This window comes from Drosophila albomicans, chromosome 2R (assembly GCF_009650485.2).
Source record: "Drosophila albomicans strain 15112-1751.03 chromosome 2R, ASM965048v2, whole genome shotgun sequence".
NCBI lineage: Eukaryota > Metazoa > Arthropoda > Insecta > Diptera > Drosophilidae > Drosophila > Drosophila albomicans.
Window position 1 is genome coordinate 32,643,976 of NC_047631.2, and position 21,899 is coordinate 32,665,874.

Genomic DNA, 21,899 nt, shown 5'->3' on the forward strand with positions numbered 1-21,899 from the left:
TATTGTACCATCCATATATGTACATATATTATCATTACTCTACATCCATTACAGGAAAATGAAAAGTTTAATGAATTTTAAAAGTATCCAAAATAAATTTAACTTATTAAGTGGGAATGAATTTTGAAAGTATCCGAGATAAATTTAAATTACTTTCATTAAACTCTTCAGTTGCTCTTTTCAACTTAGTCAATTACCACTGTAGTTCAATCTCTGCTAGTCGCATGTAACTATGTCTATTGAGTGTAATGTGCGCTTATTAAAAGCCTCGCTGCCTTTGTGTGTCTCTCTCTCTCTGTCGCTCCGCTCGATTGTGATAAAATGCAGTCCTTTTGGCCCCAAGGCTCGACTTTCAACCATACACTGGTCAGCAGGGCACTGGACACTGAGGACACTGTGGACAAAGAGGACACAGATGACACTAGGGCACAGGGCACGCCTCCAATTTGCACAGTCAATATTGACGAGTGCTTGTAGTTGCAGAGTGTCATTAAAATTAAAGCGAAACCAAGCAGAAAATGCAACAATGTCAACAACTGGATAATGCACTTTGTTGCCTCAATCCTCAATCTTCTTCTTCCTCAATCCCTCTCTGCTTACTTCCTTGCCTTCCTCCATTCTTGTCGCATCCATTAACTCCAAGGCTGTCCATGAACTGAACTGAACTGAACTGAATCCTCGGAGCCAATTAACACTTGCAACACATCCACATTTTGGCACTTTTTCTAAGCAAAAAACTGATGAAGATTTATGACGTGGCATGCCACACATTCAGATGTGCAACGTCTAATGCTTGTGCTGATGTGTCTCTGAGTATTTCTACTATGTGTGTAAGCTACTTGTGGGTTTTTGCCCTGTGGAAGCCATTGAATACAATTATTAAAATTAATTATGCTTCGTCCTTTGCAAAGCCATCAAAAGCATATTATAACCAACTGCAATAGCTGTGCAACGTTGATATAATTAATTAATTTCGGTGAAGCCAAAAATATTTCATATGCAGGACATAAGTAAATATTCATTAACTATTATTATTTTGAAAATTCAAAGGGAAACATTGTCCCTTTAATAAAAATTATTATTATTCATTATTGTCTACCACCGAATAATATTTTTGTTTAAATAGGAAAGAAAGCAGCAGTTGAGACAATCAAACCAAAACCGTACAGTATTACTCCAAAAATATACCAAATGAATATACCAAAACAATACTGAAATATACCAAGGGTATATATGGTATATCAATATACCATTACATTCCAAATATACAAAATATACTAGATTGTCTGAAGTCAAATAAACTTCTGTACCTTCAAAAAAAGTAAAGCTCTAAATCCTTCACTGAAATATAGTATGCCGATATACCATTACATTCAAAATATACTATTAAGGACAAAATATATTAGATTGTCAAACAACTCTAAAACCATGGCTCAAATATTATTTTTATAGAAAATTAAAGCTATTCTCTTTTTTCACATATTTCAATCTTTATCAATAGAGTATTACTTCGTAGATGTGCCAAATTTATATACCAAAACAATACTGAAATATACCAAAGCTTTATTTGGTATATCGATAAACCATAGAGTTGAAAATATACTAGATTGTACAATTTAAATTTCTTTAACTTCAAATAAAAAAGTAAAGCTCTAGAACCTTCACTCAAATATTATTATTGCTATATAAAATCAAGGCTATAAGTCTTGTTCAACATATTTAAATCTTTAATAGAGTATTACATAATAGATATGCCAAATTAATATACCAGAACAATACTGAAATATACCAAGGCTATCTATGTTATATGGATACAGCATTGCATTCCAAATATACCATAGAGTTCAAAATTTACTAGATTATCAAACATGTTAAATCAATTTCTTTACCTATAAAAAAAAGTAAAGCTCTAAAACCTTCAATCAAATATTATTATTGCTATATAAAATCAAATGTAGTCTTATTCCACATATTTCAATCTTCAACTTTACCTTTAATGCTCAAATCTGGGCAACAAAATGTGATTAATATCGCTTCAAAGCAAAGTGCTTTAAAAAGATATTTTTTGCGTGGGTTCGAGAGACAACTAGAACTAACTCAAAAGCCTGACAAAATGAAGAAATATTATTTTTAATTATGTGAGTTTTTCCTTGCCAATTCTATCCAATTTCAATTACTTAACTTTGTTGCATTAACTGCAGCTGCTGTTTTTCCAGCACAAAAGCGTATCACAGTCTTAATTTGCATTCCACGTTGGAATACCTTAAAGTTAGAGCAAGGCAAAAAGCTCCATCAGAATATTGGCAATAATCATAATAAAAGCGAGGAGAGTAGAGTTGAGGGAAATCTCAAGGGGTTCGTGGCATGCTGATGAAAATTATGATGAAGTCTCGAGTATAGAAGTAATCAGTCTCTTCCTTGTTTGGGGGTTAAGCATGTGTGCCAGTCAGTCAGTCACTCAGTCAGTCAGTCAGTTGGTAGGGTTGTCAGTCTGTCAGTTGGTCGAGTTTGTGGTGTAACAAGTGTCGAGGCGACTGCAGACATTAGACACGGCTAAGCACTTAATTTACACCCTCGAGATGACGTTGACAGCGTTGCGCGTTGTCCGAGGTTGTCAGGAGGTTCAGCTCTGACCTTTAATGAGCCCAAAACAAATTGAATGGTGCTGTGTCAACAGCGCAAAGCAAGTGCGTATCCCTCAGATACACATTCACATTCATTCTCATTTCGTCTGGCTGTCAGGAGGACATCTTCAGATTGAAGTCCTTGCTGCTACTGTTTACGCTCAGCCTTGTGTCTTGTGTTTTGCCAACGCAAATATGTGTGTATGTATTGTGCTTTATTTGATTTGCTGAGCCGCCCTCGATGTGCGGGCACGAGATACAGATACAGATACATAGATCAGATACTGTTACAAATTCAGAGATTCAGATTCATTGATGCACTCAGCAAACAAATCCATAAGCATTTATCGATTTTTCCACCTCCCCACTTCAGTTTCATCTTTGCTTTACTTTTGCAAGAGTTTTGCTGGCCAAAGTGGGGAGTGTCCTGCCTTGTTTATTTGTCTATTGGCCACAAAAACCAGCAGCCGACAGTTCAGTGTGTCAATCAGTTATTGACTTGGGCTGCCAGCCATCCGCAATTTCCGCAAAATATCTGACAAAAAGCATCAACAACTTGTTGCATCAACTCATCTCTCTCTCTCTGGCATTTCGCAACTTGGCATTTTTTTTGCCAGCTTTGCATAAAACGAAAAACGCACAACAATTGCGACTGGCAATAAAAACGGAGCCAAGTCAGTAGACAAACAGTCAACAGTCAACAGCAAACAGCGATGAGCGAGTCAGCAGCAAAAGCAAAGCTCAATCACCCCCGAAATATGAATTAAGCAAACTTCCGACTATGCTGAATGACTGTACGAGTACTCAGCACTCATTCACAACAAATTTTCTAAATTTATTATGAATTTTTAATGCTCTGGCCATCTACGTCACAAGCAGCAACCAGACACAGCAGCAGCCACAGCAACAGCAGCAACAACAAGCGCCAGCTGAGTCCCGGGCAACGACCACTCAATTAAATTTATATGAAAATATAAAATATGTCATTTCGAAGGGGGGCGCATAGCTGGTAATGTTTGAGGCATAACTCAGGAGATGAGCGTGACTAAAGCTTGACTACAAAATACCCTTAAAAATTGAAGAGATGGAGGCATATTCTTAATGCATAGAAAAGACTGCACACCACAATTAACAGTACAGTATTATACCATAAATATACCAAATTAATATACCAGAATAATACTGAAATATACCGAAGCTAAATCTGGTATATTAATATACCATTACATTGAAAATATACCGAAGCTGAATCTGGTGTATTAATATACCATTACATTGAAAATATACCAGAGTATAAAATGCAATAAAGCAATAAAGTATATTGCTAAACAACTTAAATAAATTCAAAATAAAGAAAAGCTCTAAAACCGTAACTCCACAATTTCAACTACAAAACAGACATAATTCTGGCTTATAACTTTCTATAAAGAAGTTTTCTTATTGTATTAATCTTTTCTTATACACAAACAAGTGACAAATGACCTGCTACCTATTGTGAATAAAGCCAAACAGTGCGGTATTCATTTCAAAATAAACTAAATTAACATACCACAAAAATACTAAAAATACACAAAATACTATTTATTTTTAAATATATGAATCAAATTAATAAAGCTCAAAAATACTGCAAATATACTAAAAGCTATATTTGGTATATTTATAAAGTGCGGCATTCAAAATATACCATACATATTTTCAACAGTGCGGCATTAATTTTAAATTAAACCGAATAAAATTACCTAGTACTGTATTTGGCATATTAATACTCGTATAGTAATACTTTGAAAATATACCATAAATATATCACAATTTACATAATGTTGGTACAAAATTTCAGTTTGTAAAGCCAAGTAATGACCTTAATTAACTTTCTTTAGAAACTTTATTCTTTAATGAAAGAACCCGATATTACAACCTAATATTAAAATATATTGTTCTATTTTATTTGATATGAGCATCAACTTTGTAAATGCAACACCAAAAAGAAGGTATTAATAACTGCTTCAAAGCTCATTTCAAAATGAAATACTCATGTTCATTAATCAAAGATTCACATGGTATAATCAGAAATTATAAAATTCTATATTTTTTATTATGAATATTCCAAATTCCAGGCTTTTATATCAGAATATTTAACAATTTATTAAAATACCCGTTCGAAGAAAAAGAGTTAGACACTTTCTTTAAAGTTATATAAGAAAAAAAATGAAGAAAAGCTCTTGCTAAAAAAACGAAATTGCAGACTAAAATTTTCCGAGCATACTATTGTTATATAAACTTTAATCATCACTGGGATTCATCTTTTATGCGAGACAGCGCGAAGCTCATTGCAGCAAGCAGTTGTATGGCTTTTTATTTCGGTTGCAGGATGCGAACCAAAGCGAGATTCAGAGTTTGAGTTTCAGTTTGAGTTTGAGTAAGTGGTAGATACCGAAAAAGTGACAGCAACAGGCGCAACTACTTGAGGCATCTGTGTTGCTGTTCTGTGTGTCTCTCTCTTGTGTCCCCTTTTGCGCCGTTTTGCTGAACAACTTTTTTGTGCGGCTTAATTAAGTTAAAGGCATTAAAGTCGCTCATCAGGCAGGCAGAGAGCTGGCAAACGGCAAAAAGCATTTTTGCGTGTTGCGGCTGCGTTGTCAACGTTGATTAACATTAACACAATGAATGATGGGGCATGACTGGGGCACCAATGGGTGGCAGGCTCAACTCAACTCTAGACTCGACTCAACTCAACTCGACTTGCCTCTCGCCTCGTTTACAACTTGACAATGGGCAGAAAACTAAAAACTTCGTTTTGCCACTTTGCATGCAACACATTTTAATGAGATCAGCATAAATCAGTATCAGCCAAGGGGGTGAACCAAAGAGGGGGGGGGGGGCGACTGTCAAAAGAAGTGCAGAGGGGGGGAGGCAAGGAGTGTGCTGCATTCATTGTGCAAGTTTTGTTGGAAATGCAAATGAGCAACAGCCAACGGGCGAGTGTCCCCCACCCCCCTCCTCCACCCTCCCCCATCTTCGCCTTGTCCTCGTCATGGCAACGGGGCGTTAATCAGCACAGCGTCCCGGCTTCCCGCTCAACACAACAACAACAACAACGACACAAAAAAATTCTAATTTAATTACTTATGCTCGATGCATCCATTGTGACACATACAAACACACATACACACACCATCACACACTGACAGTGGAACAAAGCGAGCGTGAACATAAAAAGAAGTGAGCAGCAGCAGCAGCAGCTTGGGTTATATAATTAAAGCTGATTGGCAGCCGCTCAAGACCAAGACAACGTCGAAGCCCTAGTGATGATGAAGTCAACGCTGTCAGTTGCCATTAGCCAAAAGCCAAAGCAAGAGTGCAACATCAAGCGACAATCACCTGCATTTATCTAACACAACTATATACTAAACTTGCAGACAGAGCTGGCTTCGATAATCTATAATCCAGCAACTCTAGCTTTAAAATTACGCTTGTTATTCGATTCTTTTGATTTGCGGGGGCGGAAGTGGGCGTGGCAAAAATTTGAAACAAACTAGATCTGCGTGCAAACATAACAAATGCTGTCGAAAAAATATTATAGCTCTATCTCTTATAGTCTCTGAGATCCAGTGTTTCATACGGACGGACGGACAGACGGACAGACGGAAAATATAAATATTACTATCGAAATCATTAGGCACAATCACCTGCATTTATCTAAAGCAACTATATACTAAACTTGCAGACAGAACTGGTTACGATAATCTATAATCCAGCATACAAAAAAATAAATATTACTATCGAAATCATTAGGCACAATAAATGCGCCCAAATGTATGCTATAGTTGGGCACTTAGCATAGGCGCCACACACACAAACACACACACACACATAATACAGCAATCATTTGCGTTCCACCCAGACAGCGCACCTGCCCCTGCCCCTGCCCCTGCCACATTGTGAAGAAGGTGCATGTGGCATGTAACGGCAGACTGGGGCAGGGGTAATGTGTGTGTCTGAAAGCGTAAAAGCGTGCAATCGCTACCGCGACGCTGTTCGTTCCGGCTTCTACCCCACTCACACACACACACACACACATACAGAGATGAAGAGAGGATACAAGGATGAGGCATGCCAGTGTTATACATTGAACTAATAAAGCTCGGCACGTGGCATCAACAATGAAACGCATTAAAGTCGATTACAATATGAAGTTGGATCTGAGTATGGTTCCGGGTAAGCGAAAGGCAGAGAAGTGGAGAGAAGCGCAGAGCGAGGGAGTTTTCTTTTTGAGTTGCCTTGATGGGCATATACACGTCATCAAGCAGCAACAGCAACAACAACAACAATACGACTTTTCAAGCGAGTAACCGCGCAATGAACGCGAAACAGCAACAAAACCAAAGCCAAAAGGGGAGAAAACATTTTCAAAAGCTGTTGCTACAAAGTTTTGCTGAAAGCAAATTTTCACATATCAATATTTTTTCAATAATATATGCATTTATGATGTGAGAGCTGAAATAATGAGGTACGAACATTAATCTCTTGTTAGAGATAAAGCTACTAAGTTTTATACTCAATTTTGAGATGAAAGTTTTAGCTACACAATAAATAAATAATTAAAATAAAGAACTCAATAGTTAAACTCTTTTTAACAAGCAATCTAAACAACTCTAGAATTTCCTACTAGGCTACGACAATAAAATAATAATTCAAGTAAAGAAATGATTATCTTAACTCTTTATAGCAAACAATCTAAATATCAGAATTTTGTACTAGATTTCAGATTTTGTGCTCTCAATTTAAGTAGGAAACTCTTCCATACTAGAATGAGATTTTTGTGTATCTAATACCAGAAATTGTTCTCGAATTTTAGTTGTGATTCAAGAATTTATACTCAGCACCTTATTGAGGCAATGCTTAGATAATTTGCGTTGGTAATTAAAACTACATTAATGGAAGAAAAATTGTATAGTACAAACAAGATTCTGTCGACTTATTTTTGGAATCAACCTGAAATCAATAATTTCGTTTGTGATTCAAATATGAAACTTTTGCATTCTAGAAATAAAAAGTAATTTAATTTCTTACTATTAAATATTTATTTACAGTTCATAGTAGGATAAATAAGACTTTAGTTCTTTGAAGAAGATTCTAATTCCTCATTCTACTATGTAAAGATAGCAAGAACAATCTGTGATCTAAGAATGAATACTCTATTCTATTCTATTTCCAAAAGTTTTGATGATGTGTTTGATTTTATGTTTTAGTCACATAATTGACTACAAATATTTCCTAAGTATATTTGACAAAAATGTTATAATATAAATATTGAATATGTAGAATAGAATGTGTATGAATATCTCATAAATTCTATAAAGAGTTTTATTCCAAAAAATACAAAAATTGTATTAAATAAATATAGAATATTTAGTACCTGAATATCTTAAAGCTTCCAGGTATTCTATAAAAAGTTTTATTCCAAAAAATAAAGTAAGTTTGTCAAAAATTGTATGAAATAAATATTGAATATATAGAACATGAATATCTCATAAATTCCAGTTAGTCTATAAAAAGTTTTATTCCAAAGAATACAAAAATTGGCTAGTAAATTTGTGAAAATTTGTATAAAATAAATATAGAATATGTAGTACCTGAATATCTTATAGATTCCAGGTATTCTATAAAAAGTTTTATTGCAAAGAATAAAGTCAATTTGCCAAAAATGTTATAAAATAAATATTGAATATGTAGAGCCTAAATTTCTCATAGATTCCAGATATTCTACAAAAAGTTGTATTCCAATGAATAAAAAATTTATTAAGTAAATTTTCCAAAAGTTTTATAAAATAAATATTGAATTTGTAGAACATGAACATCACATAGATGCCAGGTATTCTGTAAAAAGTAAGTTTTATTCTAAAGAAAGTGAAACTCAGTGCCATTTGATGCTTTACCATCAGATAAGTCACATACAAGATGTTATTGCTTATCGAAAGGGAAAAGGAGAAAGGACAGAAAAGATTTCGATAGGATTTCCATATGCAAATTGCGAGCACACGTCGATTTGTTGTTTGTTTTGTGCTTTTTTTATGCTCTGCTCGAAAAACGTGACATTTTTGTATTGAAAAGAAGAGAAAACGTCGAGAGTGCTCACATGTGTATGTGAGTGTGTGTGTTGCCACAAAATCTTGGCTATTTTAAATAAATGCGATGCGATGCGATGCGATGCGATGTGAGCATGCGATGTTTTTCTTATTTTTTCAGGGGCATGACTAAATGCCAATGACAAGTGGCAAGCTGAGCTGAGCTAAAGAGGCGAGAAGGCACTTTACCTTAACCTTGCCACGAGCTTAACGCACTTAAATGAAAATGATAATGAAATATGCAATGCAATGGCTAATGCCTAATGCGGAATACGCAGTGCTAAATCGAGAGGGAAGAGGAATGAAAGAAAGAATGCGAGCTGTCTAAGCAGCCAAATGACGTCAAATTGTGTGTGTTAGGTGCAACGTGCAACGTGCAACATTGAGCGGCAAATGCAGCTTAGCTGCGGCTTAGTGTGTGTTCAAGTGGCCGAAGAAAAGCACGAAGAAAATAGCGGGCAAAAAGCGGGAAATGTGAACAGCGAGCAGGAGCAAAAAGAAGGTAGGAGTAAATAAAATACTATTATACACAGTATTGTGGCTTAACCTTGTGCGAGGACTTCAAGTAAATACAACACACATATATATTGTATATGTGTGTGTTGCCTCTGTGGCATGCAGTTGTGGTTGTGCCTTATGCTTGTGGCTTTCATTGTTTCCTGTTGTTGTGGGCTTGCTGCAAAACATACAGACATAAAGTATACAGACACATATGACCGCAGATCTAACGTAAAGAAATAAATGAGTTTTTCGCATTAGCAGCCAACGAAGCGACAACACCAACAACAGCAACAACAACAACAACAGTAACCACAACAACAACAACAATAGAGCATTAAACGGAACGAAGGCGACGCCTCGCAAATGGCAGCCCAAGATGAAAAATGTTTTTTAATTTTTAAAAGTGGTTTCATTGTCAACCGTGCGTAACGTAAAATCTGCAAGGATACATGTGGCACGCACATATACACACACCCACACACACAGACTCCCGCACTCACTCGCTTACACACACACACACAGACAAAGTGAGTGTTAGGAAATGGCTCCGTTGCGCTTGAGCAGCCGGCAAAAACCGAAGCCCCGAAAAACCAAAAACCGAAACCCAAAACGAAGCCGAAACAGAATTTCAACAAGTAAGAAAGCTGCTAACGAAAGGGTGCTCGACTGTAAAATACCCGGTATATGTTTTAGATGATACAGTGAGTGAAAAAAGTGTTTCAGACTCTTATAACTAAATGCTTATTAAAGCTTATTGTAAAGAAATGATATTTTACTTGAAAGTATTATTTAAAGAACAACCTCCCAATAAATTGTGTAAAAAAAGAGGAGGCTGACAGGTTTTAGGCTGTACACTTGAGCTTGAAAACAGATTTTCGATATAAGAAATGATTTATCGATTAACTGGAATGTTTATGGTTGAATTGAATCAAATTATTACAAAATTTTATGTAATTTTGTACAAATATAAAGCTAGATTAAGATGCCATACCGATAGCAGAAATACTTGAGATACTAATTCTCATAGTAGGACAGACTTGCCTATAATTTCTTACCTCTTTAAGTTGTTTAAGAATATGAATACTTTATGTAGTCTAAAATGCTTTCTGATACCTATTAGCAGCACATTATAATACCCTTCTCTCCCTTAGGTATCGGGTATTGAAATTTGCAATACATTAATAATACTTTGTGATTTGTGGTACTCACGGTCCGTTGTATTCCTCCGGATAGGGTATAATGTAACCCTCGGGCGATGGCCGCGGCGTTTTGCCCACCCAGAAATAGGCATCCGGTGCTGTGCCATCGTAGGCAAAGGATTTCACAAACAGCGTGGACTCATCGACCGCATAGATGGAGCCCTGTGAATTTAAATGTGTGAATGAACGTGAACGTTGAAAGTAGTTGAGAATCCTTGCAATTGCCTTACCTTAATGCCATGCGCAAAGTTCGTAAACTGTCCAATGTAGCGGCCATAGTAGGGCTCCGGTGGAGCTCGTCCAGCAGCTGTGAAGTAACAAGAGAATAGAGAGAGAGAGAGAAGAGCTTGAATTAGTATGATTAGTTTGAATGAGAAAAAAGTGGGAGTAAAACTTTGCCAGGCAACTTTGTCAGCTACTGATGAAAATGAAGATGGAGATACAGATTGAAATGCAGCTAGATGCTGTAGCTGTATCTATTCTTTAGCTAAAACTACAAACAGAGATACATTTTCAGCTAAAGATACAGATACAGATAGAGATTCCACTCAGTTGCAGTCAAAGGACTGCATCGCATTCATAATCCTAAGACTCTGGCTGGCAATCTCTAAAAACAAAGGGGCGTCAGCTGCTTTACAAATTAATCCGCTTTTCCCAAAAACTTTACTTTGCCTTGCCACACACATACACTTGCAAAAAGTGCACGTAGCACGCTGCACGTTGCAAGTTGCAAAAAAGTTTCTTATATGCAACTTACTAAACACAACAGTTGCTCCTCTTCGTCCTTTCTCTATGCTCTGCAATAAAGAAGTAGTTCTTCTTAACTCGAATGGTTATCATACTCGCATTTTGTGGCATAGCGATGAGACTCCTCTCGACTGGGGAATGGGATTCATGTTGATGATGAAGATGATGTTGATGGACGCGGCTCTGTTTGCAATACTCTTGACAACTCCTTAGGGAGTTTGTGTTGCTGCCACCCCGCTGTGCCACGTTGCCATGAAATTGATTGAAAACCATGAAATTTATTGAAATTCAATGCTACGCCAGCTTCAAGGGAGCGAAATTGTACACATGAATATATCAGAGTGAGCATTGGAGTTGAGTTGCATGCCAAAATGTTTAAACATTCCCATTGTAAATACTGAAATTGCAAGTATCGCTTTATTTTCTGATTGTACCCAAAAGACCAAAGCTACAATCTAAGCTGTCCACCGATTATACAATGAAGAAAGTGGTGAAAATAAACTAAGGTAAACGATTGGTTCTGAAATTCAGCATTTGATTTAAGTATGCCAAGTTTTCCATTATAGAATTTAACCTCAGCTGAGGAAGTTTATTATATTTTGTTTAGCTTGAGCTTGAAGTTTTCAAGAATTTGTTATCATATATCTAAAGTTATACAAATTCGTCCATATAAAGTATATTCTTCATCAGCATTGGCATCCAAGGCGACATGTTTAGTAGACAATGTGGTATATTTTGCTGTCTATGGTATATTTTGAATAAGGTATACTAATATAGAATTTAATATATTTGAGTTTATCGATATACGAAATATAGCTTTTGGTATATTTTAGTTATTGTCGGTATATTTACTTAGTATATTTTAAGAATAATACCGCACAGTTTTATACTTTTATTCTATTTCAGCATTGACATCCAAGGCGACATGTTTAGTAGAAAATTTGGTATATTTTGTTGTCTATGGTATATTTTGAATGAGGTAGTATATCGATACACTAATAAAGAATTTAATATATTTAAGTTTATCGATATACCAAATATAGCTTTTGGTATAATTTAGTTATTGTCGGTATATTTACTTGGTATATTTTAAGAATAATATCGTACAGTTTTATACTTTTTTTCTATTTCAACCTTATCAATAAACCCCACCCAAAAGTGCAATATCATATAAATAAAAGTATTAATCAATAAAAATTAATACAAGTAATTCCCAAAGTACATATATAATTTAAAATCAAATTTAAACATAGAGTAACCCTTATTCGTTTTCCTTACACAAGCTTATACCTCTGTTGTTAGTTGTATGTAGTTTTAACGTGCTGTGTCGCATTCAATGCTACTCGAAAGTGATGAAGGCGTTCAAGGGAAAGGGAAAGGGAGAAGGCGATGGCTGAACAAATGATGTCAGGGTATTCCCCAGAATGTCTCAATTGTATCGACGACGACAATGGTTGATGACAATGATGATGACGATGACAATGATGATGATGATGATGATGTTGGCAGCCAAGGCAACAGCAACCAATACAAACGCAAATGCCAATACAAATAGCAATGGCAACAGGACAACAACGACGACGACAGCGAGATTGGTGATGTGCAGAACAACAAGGACGAGAAGGACGACAAGGACGTGCGCTCAACGTAATATGCATTAAATCTACTAATGCGTGCATTAATCTCTAAAGATTTGGACCGGCCCCGCAAATATGCAGCACGTGTCTCCATCAAATATACGTGCTCGAGGATATTTATACAATGTGATGACGAGCACGTTACGACGACCAGAGAGAAGAAGAGCGAAGAACCCCTTGCGATACCCAATCCTAGCCTGCGAATTGAGGCTAGATTGAAGTGTGCCTCAGTCCGAGCCTAAGGCTGTCAACGTTGTCGTCGTCGTCGTTGTGTTGTTGTTAATAATGTTCGCGCAGCGGAGATGGGCATTGACAGTGCTGTGAAGAGCAGCAAATAATAGTCCATTGGCCATGTGTATCTTTCTGGCTGACTGAATGACTGAATGGGAGTGCTCTCCGACTGAGTTTGCCATTGAAAGTGATAAGATTTCTATAAAAAAAAAAACCGATAAGGTGCGCTGACAGTTGAAGGAAAAAAGAAATTGATTGAGAGAACGAAGAAATGTGACCCACATTTCAATTGGAATTTAAAAGGTAGACGAGCAACTTTAAGGGTAGACTATAAAAACTCTCTAGACTAATCACATTTAAGTCGCGAGGATGCAGACAGATCCTGGACCATTTGCAGACAACATAAGCTCTATAAATTAACTGGTAACCATGGCTATCAAAGGGGTTGTTTGTCACAGCGCATCATCAGTTTTTAGCCGAATAGTACTACTGGAAAGGGTTGCCCCCGCCCTTTCTCCTCCTTTAGTTGCAAAACGCATCAACAAAATTGAAGGCAGAATGCGAGACAAGCGTAACCAAAGCAACCTCTTCTGAAAGCCGTAACCACAGGCAACACACGCTGCGTGGACTTTCCCCCCAAAAAAAACCTAAGCGGATTTGCAGTTTCGTCTTGGGGAGCCACAATGTCAGCAGTTTAGGGATGAAGCAATTGTCCAGATTGCAGGACTCCCAATCTTATAGATATCAGTGTTAAGATGTATTAGATTATGTCGGGACGGCGCGAACGCCATTCCCGGCTACCAAAAATTACACGCACGAGTTATTCACATTAGGAATAATCGCAGAGGTCAACTCAGCCGAGGTGCAATGGCCAAGCCTCACTCCGGAGGAACCGCCTTCGTGATCACGGTTAACCTCTACGCCAGGTAAGTATGCTTTCCTCAGCTCAGCCTCAGGGTTTCCATATTCCTAGTGCTAAAACTGATTGAGAATTTTATGACGAAGCTAGGTAAAAACCCTAGAGAGTAGGCTACACTTTCCTCCAATTCTCATTCAGGTAGCAATTGCAATTAGTTAGACAGGGAGCAGGAATAACGATGTTATAAATGTCGTGCAGCACGACAGTCTTATAATCTCTATATTTATTCTATTTATTTGCCCCAGCGCTACATCAAAGGAACAAATGATAATTAAATTCGCACTAATCTGGCCGTAATTTATTTTATCACATGCCCATCTTCGACTTTGACGTCGTCATCAACATCCTCATCGTCGTTGTCGTCGTTCCGCATGTACAACGCACGAAATTCCAAATCAAATTTTCATTTACTTCCCAAATAGACTCCCGGAAAGCAGGTTGCCCTCCATTCCCCCCTTCCTTGCCGTTTGCCTGTTGCCACCCAATGTTTAGCAACCCTCGTGGAACCTTGGCCGCAGCCCAAATGCCTGACAAGCCTGGCGGGTTCATTGGTTGGTCGCCCAGCCAGCCAGCCAGGCGAGCATCATTAAAGAGCCTGAAAATATTCCTCCCCCAGGAATGTTGTTGTCTATATCTCCTGTCCTCCCCCTTGTGCTCTTGGCGGGGATGTTGCTGGTGTCCTTCTATTGCTGTGTGTATGTGTATGGATGGCAAATCGAATAAAATTTAGCTGACTCAATAAAAATCAAAAAGCGTTAATGCTAACGATATGACTTTAACCTGAAACCGAGTAAATTGTTGCTTGTGTCAAAGCCAACAAGGGGGTGAGACACACTTCTCCCACCTCCCACCTCCCCACCTCTGCTTTGTCCGCCTCTTTGTCCTGGCGCGCGGGTCGAGAACGGCGTGAATTTAGGCGGAAAGGCAGCAGGATATGGCAACTGGAAGCAATATTGCACCGTAATCTGACAGCGACAATTTTCGGACGCCTTTTCTTTTCTCAGCACAGAGCACAGGGGGACTTTAAGACTTGTCCCGTTTTTTCTTCTAATAAATGATGATAAATAAATAAGAAAACGCGGAAAAGTAGGTTGTTCCCGAGCAAACGAACAGCAGAGCAACAAGCCAAAAGAAAATGCGGCTAATGAATGGCGCCAAATGGAATGGATTGGATATTCGTTCAGTTCGCTGGGATTGAGACTCCCATCCTTACGGTGTCAATGATCGATGGCTTAAATGCTCCTCCTACTCAGACTCTTATCTAAGGGAAGCCTATTGAGAAATACTCGTACTCTTCCTTCTTCCCCTTCCCGCCCCATTCAAACATTTATTTAAATTACTATTTCCTGCGCTGCGAGCAACATTAATTTACTGTCCTTGTCCGCTGTTCGATTTCTTTTTAGTTGCGACACAACTTTTCCCAGAAGTAACTTGTCTAAATTCTTGGATTCAATTGTTACATTTCTTTTAGAGGCAGAATAACACGATATTAAGGATACTAAAACTGCATAAAAGTCCAATAATTGTTCTACTACAGTATTTTGAATACATGCATTACATATTTATTTGATATAGAATATTAACCATTAAATTGCTTAATTGTTAAATTGCTTATGTATAAATACATCGCGGAAAAGGCAAAGTTACAAGGATGCAGTTCAGTTATCAAGCTTTGAGGCGAGATAACACCTCTTTATAATAATGTTATTCTTCAAATAGTAGTAAGATCGATCAGTTGTTGCCTCATGCCAAGCCAAACTCAGTGAAGAATTTTCAACACCCAAAGAAAACTGATTTAACCGAGTTGTATGCAATTTTTGTTTCAGATGTTTGGGAAAGGAATGCAATTCAGGTGGAGGCTGGGTTCTAATTCTGATTCTATTTTTCTTTTCCTAGACAAGATGCTGTGAGCAAGTATTTCAAAATGAAATGTGTGAAATAATAAAGTAGTATTTAAGCACTCACTCAATATAACAATAGTTTTCAATTCTTAAAGACTTAATAATTATTTGCAATTGATTAATTAGGTCGGGACGGCGCGAACGCCATTCCCGGCTACCAAAAATTACACGCACGAGTTATTCACATTAGGAATAATCGCAGAGGTCAACTCAGCCGAGGTGCAATGGCCAAGCCTCACTCCGGAGGAACCGCCTTCGTGATCACGGTTAACCTCTACGCCAGGTAAGTATGCTTTTCTCAGCTCAGCAGCTGGGTTTACAATCTCGAACGTCTATAACTACTTGGGAATTACATTGAGAATTGATTGAAACATGGGCTCCTTAGATTAGGCAACATTTTCAATTACACAAATTGTTCTACCTGAGTTGAACCCAAGTAAAGAAGACTATGAATACAAACGATTTCATTTACATATCGGTCTAAAAATTCAAAAGTAGGGAAAATGGGAAGATAGGATCAGAGGATCATTTTTATGAAAGTGTTAGAATATTACTTGTACATTAACACTGTGATATTATGCAAAGAAGCAACGCAAAGGATGCTCTACAAACTTCGCTTTATTTCTTCAACTTTTTCTAATCTATGGTTTAACACTTTGATGTGACGAAAAGAAACAATGATCTAGAATTTCGTTCTGTTTTTTCAACTTTTTCCAATCATTACTTCGCCGTTTTGTTTCAACTCAAGCTGCTACATATAATTAGTGGGATTATTGAATTGACAGGTTGAGGATTGTTGCGTATCTTTCGCAGGATAAAGGCAACACTCGTGCGAGATTTGTAAGCGACACGCTTCGCTTTGCCCGCCCCCCTTTGTGCCAGAGACGAGGGCGTTACCGCTCAGCAGGAAGCTCAGGACACAGCAGGCAGCAAGGAGCAGGGAGCTCGCAGCTTCCATTTCTCACATCTCGCAACTCGCATTTATATATTTATTTCAATTTTATGACTTCATGTTGCCGAAAACCAAACCACAAACGAAATGAAACTCAAATATGTACACAAAGTTTCAATGTGCTGCGATGGGCTAGAGGGGGAGGGAAGAAGGAAGCGAAGTGAGGAGTCGAGTGAGAAGTGAAGCCGCTGCAGTAGCAGCTGGGGATTCTGGGAAAGCTGTACAATTCGTAGAGATTAGAAATTTTGCGCGGCATCATCAGAGAGAGCGAAAGAGAGAGAGCGAAACATTTGCCGCAAGTTGAGGAGGGGAGGGGGAGACGCAACTGAGCCGTGGCTCTGGGGAGATGAGGGCAGGGGCGTGGCGCATTAACACCCACACAAAAGTCGCGCAGACATTGCCTTCTCTTTCTCTCTCGACTCGGCCTCGCTTTAGCTTTTGCTGTTGCTTTTGCTGGTGGTGGTTTCATATGCAACCACAGCCACTGGCATGGAGCCTGAACGGCTAACAGCAACAACAACAACAGGAATAACAATTGTAACAACTACAACAACAACAACAAATGAAGAGGATGAGAAATAAAACGACTGGGAATGCTTCTTGGCTTGGCAGCGCGCGCTTCAGCTAATTTAATCTCTGCAAATTGCTCGACAATCTGCGCGGCATTAGAACTACACACGTGAAAAGTGATATCTCCCCTTCCCTTTCCCTCTCCTCTTTCCCCCTCTCCAAAATGCTGCCCGCTGAGTCGCTGGTGCGAATTAGATTACAGTTGCCGGAAACTCACGAAAATTGAAGTTTTATTCGTTTAGTTTTTATGGGCATCGTTTGTTAACACGCTCTTCGAGCTGCAGCTCAGCGATAAGCTTGTCAGCTTTTCAGCTTCGCCAACTTATCAACTTGTCAGCTATTCAATTATTCAGTTATTCAGTTACACACGATCGCCAAATCGCAATCAATGCGATTGTCAAATGACAATTCAAGAGGGGATAAAGACAAGCCACAACTGCAGACAATTCAGTTAATAAAACCACGAGTCGCAACTTAATTGGCTTCAATCTGAGCTACACAGCTAATTGACATTCAATTTGGGATTAGGTTTTGTCTTGTTGCCCAAGGACATCATTATGGATATGACCTCAAATTGGCTTCCATTTCAACAGCCACATTAAAGCAGCTCATTTTGATTCCACTTCATTAAGCATTTAACAAAACAAATTTCAAGTCATTTTAAGCCGATCAGCTGGCTTTCATAAATGCAGACTTTATCTATTATAAAACTGACAATTGTAAAGTTAAATGTAATAAGCTTCACCTTGCAGTACTAGTAAGCGAAGTAAACTTAATATTTGACGTCTTCTTTAAATAGCAAAAAGTTTGCAAATCATTTTAGCGATTCGACAACTTTTTTATGTTTGTTTATTCTATTTCAAGTTGTTTTTAACACCCAGCCTAAATGTATGCAGTCTATTAAAAGCTTAAAGAGATAAGACAATTCTTTGAAAATTAGCATTGAACTTTAAGGAATATTTAAAATATAATATAATACTATATGAATATACCAAACAGTTTTCCATATTTAAGAAACAAAAGGGTTGATGGTTAAGAGATAAGAAAATTCTTTGAAAATAATTATTAAAATCGCACATTTTCAACTTTATGGTATATTTTGAAAGTATATCAGTGTACCAAATATAGTTTTCGGTATATTTTTTGAATTTTTTGATCATTTTTGCCTTTATTGCATTATTGATATATGCGTATTTCAATTTTTAAGAAACAAAACTGTTGATTGTTAAGAGATAAAGCAATTCTTTGAAAACGTTAAGGAACATTTCGAATATAATAGTATACCAATATACCAAATATAGTTTTCGGTACATTAGAGTAATTATTTTTTGGTACATTGTTGGATATGATTTCCCTGCAATATTTCCCTTGTTACAGCACCTGCTATTTTGGCTTACAAGTTTAGTTTAGCGAAGTTTCAATAACAAACATTTCGAATCGAGCTGCAACTTTTCTGTCTATGAACATTCCCATCAAAAAATGCAGCAATATCATGCTGTTGCAACATTAATATTGAATCTTAAAGTCAAATGATTTGCACTCATAATGTGTCTATAGCCACATAACAATCACAAAAACAGACGGACGGAAAAAGTGACTGGCCAAGTGGCAAACTTGTTTAGTGCGTTTCCATATTCAATATTCACGGCACGCATTCTGTGGTTATATGCTGGTTATGTGGACAGCTGCGTATTGTTGATTGCGGTGATGTACTAAGCTGGGCCACCGCATTCAGCATACGTAACGCACACTTTTGTGCTTAACCACATAGACACTTTCCACAACTGACGTCGTTGCTCATATTTGGGCCATGTTAATTAGCCGCCAAGACGCGAGAGGAGACTGCCTGGCATTTGGCGTTTAACGTTTGGTGTTTGACGTTTGCAATTGAGTTCAACGACAGCGACTGCGCTTGTGCATTTTCATTTGAATGTTTTTGTATTTTTTTTGCCTTTGCTTTTGCTTTTCTCATGTTACGTAATGTGGCGGTGTGGGCCGAGGCCGAGTGACCCAGCTGCCGAGTCACTTCTGTTTGCTCCGCTCAACACAAGCCAAGTCAAGCAAACCAGCCGCAGTTTCAGCCACCTCTTGATGTGTAACTTTTGGGCCAAGTCGACAGCCGAGAGTCGAGAGTCGAGACTCTGTGAGTATGTGGGAACTGTAAGCCAAGTATGACAAGAGACAAGAAACATAGCCAGAGTCTTGTCAACCGGTTTCCACATTACACCATTCGCTTTTTTGGCAGTACTCGCACTTTTTTCTTATTTCTTTTTCTTCTTCTGTATTTCAGTTCCAAGCAAAGTCGAAAAGTGCTTTTTGCGATATGAATGATTTAGTTTTGTTTGCGGTTCATTGGCCTCTCTAATGTCTTATCGCAGTGTTTTGCATAATGCGATGAGTAATTCATGCACATAAATATTTGCGACAGCCTCCAAGCGGAAGTTTTGATATATTGCCGAAAGAATGGCAATCAAGAGGCACATCAACTTAATATTCTTTAAATGCTTTAAATGCGCCTCATTAAGCAAAACCTATTAAAAATATTACAATTGCTTGAAGTGAAGGTAGCTTTAAAATATAATTCTGCACACGACTTTATTGCTATTTCAACATCTAAACAATTAATAATAGAACACGAATATTATAAATTCGTTCTCCAATATTTATGCTGTGCACACTTTTTGTTGATTTGAAGCGAAAGTCTACTTCTTTCTTTATAAGAGACTTTAAAAATAAACTAATAACTAATATGATAGTAGCTTTAAAAGAAATTCTTCTCACAACTTTATTTCTATTTCAATATTTAAACAATTAATAATAGTACACGAATATTATAAACTCGTTCTTCAAATATTTATGCCGTGCACACTTTAGCTGAATTGAAACGAAAGTGTAAACCAGACAAACCAAAGTGTAAACGGCTACAAAACTAGGGAACTAATGTGAAGCAAGCTTTAAAATGGAATTCTTCTCATAACTGTTTGACCACTTCAACATCTAAACAATTGATAATTGAATTCGAATATAAACAATTCGTTATTTTAGAGCCATACACACTTTTTTCTGAATTGATATGAAAATGTAAATAGGTTTACTTCTTTCTTTATAAGCGGCCACAAAAATAATGAACTAATAATAATGTAGCTTTAAAATTCAATTCTTGTCACAACTTTATTGCAACTTCAACTTCTAAACAATTAATAATAGAACACGAATATTCGTTTTCCAATATCTATGCCGTGCACACTTTTAACTGAACTGAGACCAAAGTGTAAACGAGACGATCCAAAGTGTAAATGGCTACAAAAGCTTTAAAATGGAATTCTTCTTATAACTGTTTTACCACCAAAATCTATACAATTGATATTGAAATTCGTTCTCCAATATTTATGCCGTTCACACTTTTAACTGAACTAAGACGAAAGTGTAAACCCGAACAGCGTGTTTACTTTTTCCTTTATAAGCGGCTAAAAAAACTAATGAACTAATAAAATTCAAAAGCCCGTGTGAATATCTTAGTTTTTTTATTGTAATGTGTTTTGTCTTTCCCCTTTTGTTGTTTTTTTTTTTTGTTGCTGACCAATTGCGTGACTAACGCGTCGGTGGAAAAGGTTCATTGAACCAAAACATAAGTTTTCATTGTCCGGCTGGTTTGTTGGCCAACTCTAATTATGGTAATTAAGCAGCAACACCAGAGGCCAGATTTATGCATGTATTATATGATTATGCAAAACAATAGCTATTCTTTGATACGAAATTTCACATAGACGCTCATAAAATGGAAGCCGAGAGAGTATATTAGTTGGTAAAATTTTGATGATTGTCGTACCACTTAACGGCAATTATGAGGCTCAAATCACTGAGCATGCAATATGTCATAGATCTGCTTCATGAGCTCCTCGCATTAAAGTAAATTACAAGCAATTGTAAATAGCTTTTACCGCGCTCAGCATGTGAATTGTTTAAACAATTAGAGGCGTCTTTTTTTTTGCGCACTAACATCAACAGCTTTATGTTCGCCATAATTAAAATAATCTATTTGCACTCAAGACAAGGCGAAATAACTATAAGCTATAAACTATAAAAAATAGATATTTATCTGCTCGTCATGCATTGAAATAATCAAGAATTCATTTGAGATTCGACTTTCTAAATGAATGGTGATAATTAGATGCTTCAAATAAGTAAAATGAAACTAACAAATTAAAGTCGTGATCTGTCATTTGGTAACGTTAAGCTGACATTGTTGCAAAACTCACAATTAAATCGTTAAAAATACACAAATTCTAATGACAATCAATTATTAAAATTTGTCGTTTTCTTAAAACAAGTTTAAAACATTGAAGGAATACCTTCGCTGTTTATCATATCTATTTTGAGTTGTCGGATGAGTTGCAATATATTAATAGTGCAGCTCTCTAAGCACCCTTATGAGAAGGTGTTATTCATATTTCAAAAACTATAAAAATAAGTGACGCATCACTTTTGTGAAG

At 37.1% G+C, this 21,899-nt stretch overlaps 1 protein-coding gene and 2 non-coding genes across 4 annotated transcripts in view; all 3 read right to left on the minus strand.

Annotated features, from left to right (window-relative positions):
• LOC117574779 (protein Skeletor, isoforms B/C) overlaps window positions 1-21,899 on the minus strand; it is a 32,305-nt gene that overhangs the window by 8,389 nt on the left and 2,017 nt on the right. For both annotated transcript variants that reach the window (XM_034258729.2, XM_034258730.2), the window contains exons 2-3: window positions 10,680-10,756; window positions 10,460-10,611 (exon numbers count right to left, since the gene is read on the minus strand). In XM_034258729.2, coding sequence (XP_034114620.1) covers window positions 10,460-10,611; window positions 10,680-10,756 — 229 coding nt within the window. The remainder of the gene's footprint in view (window positions 1-10,459; window positions 10,612-10,679; window positions 10,757-21,899) is intronic.
• On the minus strand, window positions 13,834-13,998 carry LOC117577007 (U1 spliceosomal RNA). The gene has a single exon (XR_004573002.1). It is a non-coding gene; the product is annotated as a U1 spliceosomal RNA (small nuclear RNA).
• Window positions 16,011-16,175, minus strand: LOC117577012 (U1 spliceosomal RNA). Its single transcript, XR_004573007.1, has one exon. It is a non-coding gene; the product is annotated as a U1 spliceosomal RNA (small nuclear RNA).